We start from the raw sequence: 6,164 nt of genomic DNA on the forward strand, positions 1-6,164 counted from the left end.
CCCCCCCCCCCCCCCCCCCAAAGTGAAAAACAGGCTAGGAGAACCTAAGATTCTGGCTATTGGTGGCAAAAAAAAGCTTTTCTTTGAAAAATGAATGTAGAGGACGAGGCATAGACTTGTAGTGGGGAGTACTCAACTGAACCATGACGTGGGGTGAGGTGTTCTCTTACCCAATTCAGGTTTGCAGGTAATCTGCTGGGGATCCCAGGGTCCCCCTTGAAACCTGTTGATGCGGGCAGCAAGTGGAGGACCCTGAAGGACTAGGTGCCTGCCCAGTTGCGTGCTGTTCCCACTGCCCTTGTCGGACGGGGACTTGTAAAACTGGATGTGCCGCAATTTTAGGAGGATGTGAAAGGGGCTCCTCGCCGTGGAGGAGGGGAAGGTGAGAGCTGACAAGCAGAATTGCAGACCTGCGCCTCACAAGAGGCGGGATTGTTCTGTCTCCCTCTGTTCCCGTTAGTGGTGGCCCCTCCTTGGCCCTATTAAAAAGTGTCCACAATACTCCGATATTGTCGATTCATGCAAGCCACCAGAAGCCCCCTAGGGGCCCGAAGCGCACAGCAGCGGCAGGAACCAGCCCAGCTTTAAGCAGGGAAAGTAGGAAGCTGGGGCTGCTCTCTGCTTCTTTCCTCCCTAGTGCCTGCCTGTTTCCCACCACCCCCATCAGCTTTCCCAGGAATGGCTCACGTCCCGACACATCTTGGATACCTCAGAGGGGTATGCTGGTGGCAGACTTGCTTCCCTCTAGGGAAACTGACTTGGAACAGCGGCCCAATTTGGAAAGATGAAGGGAGACAGGGAGGGAGGGAAAGAGGAGGGAAAGATGAAAGAAAGAAAGAAAGAAAGAAAGAAAGAAAGAAAGAAAGAAAGAAAGAGATGGGAAGAAATGAGAGAGAGAGAATGAAAATGAGAGGGAGAGGAAGGAAGGAAGGAAAGAAGGAAGGAAGGAAGGAAGGAAGGAAGGAAGGAAGGAAGGAAGGAAAAAAAGGCAGGCAGGCAGGCAGACAAGAATGGAGGGAGGAAGGGAGCTACTCTCTGCAGCAGTCTGACTTCCTGTCCCAAAGCTTCGCCTTCTGAAGCTGCTGGAGTCACCTCTTCCATGAAACCCAAGACTCCACTGCTTCCCCTTGCTCTTTTCTCAGGGTCAAAAATAATGTTATTTGCAGACTGGACGCTGTTACAGTCCTCCGGGTGCCAGAATACAGCTCATAAAACACAATTTCACACAAAAATGAAGCCAATCAAGTGAACTAAGCTGGAGACCTCCCCCCCCCCTACTTTGGCAGCCCTACTGGACAGCAGGGCTGCTATTTACTGTAAGTAATGTAATTAGCCCCTTTGGATGGAAATCAATGGGCTTTTCAAACCCACGTGCACAAATGAAGGGCCCCAAGGAGGGGCTGGGACCAGCAACCCTTTCAGAGACAGCAGGTCCTCTCACAAAGGGGCAGATTGCCTTCCCACAAGTCAACAGCTAAATGGACTCAGATCCCAAGGAGGAGGAGGAGGAGGAGGAGAAAGAGGAGGGGTTTCTGAGAAGAAAGTCGGTTAGTTAACCCAAGGAAGCTCCAAGGAAAAAGTAAATTTGGGACCTCAATCCAGGGACTGACTTTGTCTAGTTTCTGGACTAAACTGCCGCTCTCACCATCACCCCCATCACCGCTCGCCCCCATCACCACCTACCAAATGGGGGTGTTTGGAATTTGGCTTGGCTGTTATTGGATTTTGGTCCGGGTCAGCAAAAACAAAGAACCCAAGAATACCACCCTATTCTTGCAAGAGATGAAACTTTAGAGACTCTATGAAGGGAAAGTTTAACAAACAACTGCAAGAAAAAGCCAGAGTTCGGTGAAGTCTCCAAGGAAGCCAATCACAGAAATGATGTAAACCATCCACACATCCACCCATCCATCCACCCATCCATTCATTCTTCTTTTCCACAAGTATTTGTTAATCATCTATCAGGTACTGGCAGGGCAGACTCCCTTCTACAATAGTCTTTGGGGCTGGATCCCAGCTATGCCTGCTTTTTCTTATAAACTCAGGTTATAAGTTCCTACACCCGGTGGGAGTTGCTACTTCCCATAAAGAAGCCAACTGCCAGGAGTCTTCCTTCGCAGCCAATGTAGGAAGTTTTTAGAAAGCTAGGGGTGGGGCAGGGGGTGCTGCTGGAGTTTGGGAGGTCCTTTTTAATCCTGCAGAAATTACTCCCCATCCACCCAGCTCTGCCTCCTCTCACATTTCCTTGAAGAAGAAGCCCATGGTGGGGGTGGGGGGTGGGGGGTGGGGAATGATCCAAGAACTGGGTGTATCCTTTTTGTCTTGGAGCCCTTGAAAGATACCTAAGAGGGCCCCCCTTACTACCCCTTATTCACAAAAGACAGCAAGCACTTTAAGGAGAGCATCTTTGTAGCTCAGACTTCTTTCACCTAGGGTGAGGAGGGACTGGAGCCAGTCGTCCCTCAGAATAGCCCGAGAGTGCTCCATAAAAGTCGGAGTGTTCCCTGGTTCATTTCCTGGGGCTCCGCCTATCTAAATGGGACAGGTGCAGTGGGCTCCCCCCACCTGGGGCCCATAATAGGATGTCAACTCTCCTCTCTGAACTCAAAGCTGTATTTGGAGCACTGGGGCAGAACCCTGGCCAGGTGCAGCCCTCCTCACAACTGGGCACACGCAGTTCACTCTTTTCAGTGCTCCAGGATCCATCCATCTGGCTACTGTTGCAGCTTTCAGAAGAGCGGGCGGTTGGTCTCTAGCAGGGCAGGGCAGTAAGGACGAAGGGTTCAGGGTCCTGGAATCTCCATGAAAGTGGCAACTTTGTCCCAGACACCTGCCCAGAAAAACTCCTCAGAGAGCAAGAGACAGGAAATAAAGCAAATGCATTGCTTTGCCCTGGGAGCAACCAGAGAGGGAAAACCCCAGCAGACCCATCTCTTGATAAGATAGGCAACTCAAGTTCTCTTTATATCTGAACCTTGGAGGCCAAGATCCTGTGCCCTGGGTTTGCCCTTAAAAAGGCAGAGGTCACCTTTCCTCCTGACCCAGTTGAACTGTTTGAGGAGCCCCCTTGGTCTGAAAGGTGCAGCTCTATGGGGCGCCTGGGTGGTGCAGTCGGTTAAGCGTCCGACTTCAGCCAGGTCATGATCTCGCGGTCCGTGAGTTCGAGCCCCGCGTCGGGCTCTGGGCTGATGGCTCAGAGCCTGGAGCCTGTTTCCGATTCTGTGTCTCCCTCTCTCTCTGCCCCTCCCCCGTTCATACTCTGTCTCTCTCTGTCCCAAAAATAAATAAACGTTGAAAAAAAATTAAAAAAAAAAAAGGTGCAGCTCTGGAAGCAGTGTCTGGCTTTTGGCACTGTTGAGAACATCCCAGGGCCCGGGGAAATCAACATCGTCTGGGGTTAGGCACCGCTCACTCAGTGGTGTCACCCTGGCTGCGCTGGGCGGAGGGTCAGCGGATGTTCCCGAGCCACCGGGCCTTTTCTAGTCGGTGCGCATAGGGAATCTCTACGTTCAAACAGGTCCAGACGGGCGCTGCAGCACGGGAGCATCTCTGACTCAGTCCTGCTAGGAGGGCCTCCCTCCAGACAGATGGGAGTGGGCTGAGCGGAGCTGGGCCAGGGGGAGTCCTCCTGCGCCGAGGGGAGACCCAGGGCCGCGCCCCAGCTACGCGCCCTTAGAGCCCCACAGCCCTGCCCCTCTGCGCTCTCTAAGCCACGCGCCTCGTCGGCACCCTCAAAGCCACCTGCCCATCGTTCGCTCAGTTCAAATCTCCTTCCTCCGTGGCCCCTGGCTTCTTTTCCGGGGGGGGGGGGGGTGGACGGATGCCACGTCCGAAATCTGAAGCCCTTTACCTGACATTTGCCGCGCCGCTGGCCCTCAGCCTCCCGAGGAATAAAGGGAGATGTCCCGCACCACGGCCTCTGAGGTCGCGCGCCGGAACTGGTGCGCGGGTTTGCATTGAACAAAAAATGTCCGGGAAGCCAGTTTCCAGTTAAGCTTTACACAGGTGAGCAGCGGTGTCAGCCCTGCCCCCCCCCCATCCCTTCCGGTGGGGAGACGCCCCCAGCAGCATCGGGGAGGGTCGAGGGCGCATCCCTCTCGCCGCCACGGATAACTCGCGGCTCAGCACCACCGTGACCTCCACGTCCCCCTCTCCATCCTCAAAAAAGTCAGACATTCAAAAAAAAAAAAAAAAAGGCAAAAAGAGGGAAACGCAGCTTTCAGGAATCTTGGCAGGAGACTGAACGAGACTACATTTTAGAGCCTTCTAAACGTGGTTTAATTTCTAACACACACACACACACACACACACACACACACACACACACCTCTTTCTTCCACCCAGTGAAGGCGCTCACACGCGTGTGCGCGCACACAACACACACTCACCGATGTGCATAGCAGCCCAAGAAAGGGCAGAGGACACGAGAAGGAAACTGGTGTATAACTCACCTGCCTCTAGAGTGGTGCCGTTCAGCATTCTTAGAGCCAAAGGAGTTGATCACGCTGTAATGGTGGCTGCATTGGCAGAGAAAAGCCGCGCGTCAGTCGGGCGGTGCGGCCCGGGGCCCCGGGCGCAGTCTACCACCCCGCTGGGATCGTGCGTGGGAACCGCTCCTCCCGCCGCGACCTCGGGCGTCGGGCGGCTACGAGTGAAGCCCGGCCTGCCTCCGCTAGTGCTCGGGACGCTCCTGGGGCGCCCGGCCGTCCGGGCGCACACCCAGGCCGGAGAACTGCTCCTAGGAGACAACCCCCCGTGGGGATCTTACCTTGAGGTCCAGACGTTTCCCCCCAAGAACCTGATCCTCGGCGAGGGAGGGCGGGAGGCTGCGTCCAGAGGTGCGGGCTGGTCCCCAGGTCTTGGCAGAGGGTTCCTCTGCTAATCCAAATAAATAACCCGTTGGGTGGAAATCAAGCTCGCTCGCGCTCTCTGTCTGTCTGTCTCTCTCGGAATTGACCCGAATCCCTCACCTCTGACCCGCAGCTCCTTCCACCTGTCTTTTATTTTCAGTTTATGCTTCCAAATCAGGAGGAGGAGGAAGGGGTGGGCAGAGGGCAAAGACGCGGGCAGAGGGAGACGCGCTCTGAGGCTGCGTTCAGCCCTTCCAGCCTCTCAATAATCAGGGGAGGTGTTAATGGAGGACTCGGCTGTAACTGAACCTCATAAAGCCCAGAGCATCTTGAGGCTTGGGCGCAGCGGGGGTGCTGGGGTCCCGCGGCGCGCCGTGGGCTCCCGGCCCCCCCAGCAGGCCTTTGCCTTCCTGGAGCTCGTACCTAAAAGATGCTGCCGCCAGCTGGTGCCTGCATAGACCGTGAATGGGCGGTAGCTCCTGCGGGAAGCCGGGCTAAGCCATTGATTGCTCTCCCGCCGCATCCCCGCCTTCCCCTCCCGGTCCTTCTTCACTCTCGGCGCTCCCGGGCTGGGCGCCGGGGACCCAGCACTTTGAGGTGCACTCGGCGCACTACAGCGGCATTCCCAGTCGGGTCAGCGCGGGGGCTGGAGGTGTCTCTCCCACCGGCCCCGGCTAGGAGGTGCGGATGGCGATTAACCGGGAGAAAACCGACTCAAACCTTGGGGGATGAGCATTCTCGGGGTCACAGACAGACTCCCAGACCCGGGACGGGGCGGGGGCCAGGTTACCTGGTGTCAGGTTCCCGAGGGGGCTGCGTCGCCCCAGCGGCCCCGGGCGCAGTCTGGCCTCGGGGAAGCAGAGCGAGAACCGGGAAGCCGGGCCTCTGGCCAATTATTTACTCACTCCCCCACCCAGTGCGCTCCTCGCAGTCGGCGACGGGGGGGCGGGGGGCTGCTGGGAGGCTCCTGCGCGGGTGCGGGAAGGGCGTGCGAGCAGCGAGATTGGCGGCTTGGGGCTGCGGGGTCCTGGTGCCCGAGCGGCCCTCCCTCCCCGCCCCTCCCCGCGGTGCCACCCGCGCGGCTCCTGCGCGGTGCGTGGGCTGAGGGAGCCGAGGGCCGGGGCGCCCGCGCTCGCATCAGCCGCCTGAGAAACTAGTGTGGGATGGGGGCGCCTGAGGCTGTGCGGGGCGGGAGGGGGGACCACCTCTTCACCAGACCCGAAAGCTCCGCCACACGGCTTAGGGGTGCTAAGGGATCCAGCCGGAGGCACGAATCCAAGCCCGCTGGCTTTCCCTTTCCGTCCCAAATCCCGG

At 57.1% G+C, this 6,164-nt stretch overlaps 1 protein-coding gene across 1 annotated transcript in view; it reads right to left on the bottom strand.

The window, feature by feature from the left end:
• Positions 1 to 5,717, bottom strand: part of LHX9 (LIM homeobox 9) — a 22,400-nt gene extending 16,683 nt beyond the window's left edge. Inside the window, exons 1-3 of the mRNA XM_040463486.1 lie at positions 5,641 to 5,717; positions 4,769 to 4,878; positions 4,452 to 4,517 (exon numbers count right to left, since the gene is read on the bottom strand). Of these exons, the coding sequence (XP_040319420.1) occupies positions 4,452 to 4,479 (28 nt within the window). The 5' untranslated portion in view covers positions 4,480 to 4,517; positions 4,769 to 4,878; positions 5,641 to 5,717. The remainder of the gene's footprint in view (positions 1 to 4,451; positions 4,518 to 4,768; positions 4,879 to 5,640) is intronic.
• Positions 5,718 to 6,164: the final 447 nt, after the last annotated feature.

The sequence above is a fragment of the Herpailurus yagouaroundi genome, unplaced genomic scaffold (genome assembly GCF_014898765.1).
Source record: "Herpailurus yagouaroundi ecotype Mexico unplaced genomic scaffold, PumYag 403, whole genome shotgun sequence".
In the NCBI taxonomy this organism is placed as follows: Eukaryota; Metazoa; Chordata; class Mammalia; order Carnivora; family Felidae; genus Herpailurus; species Herpailurus yagouaroundi.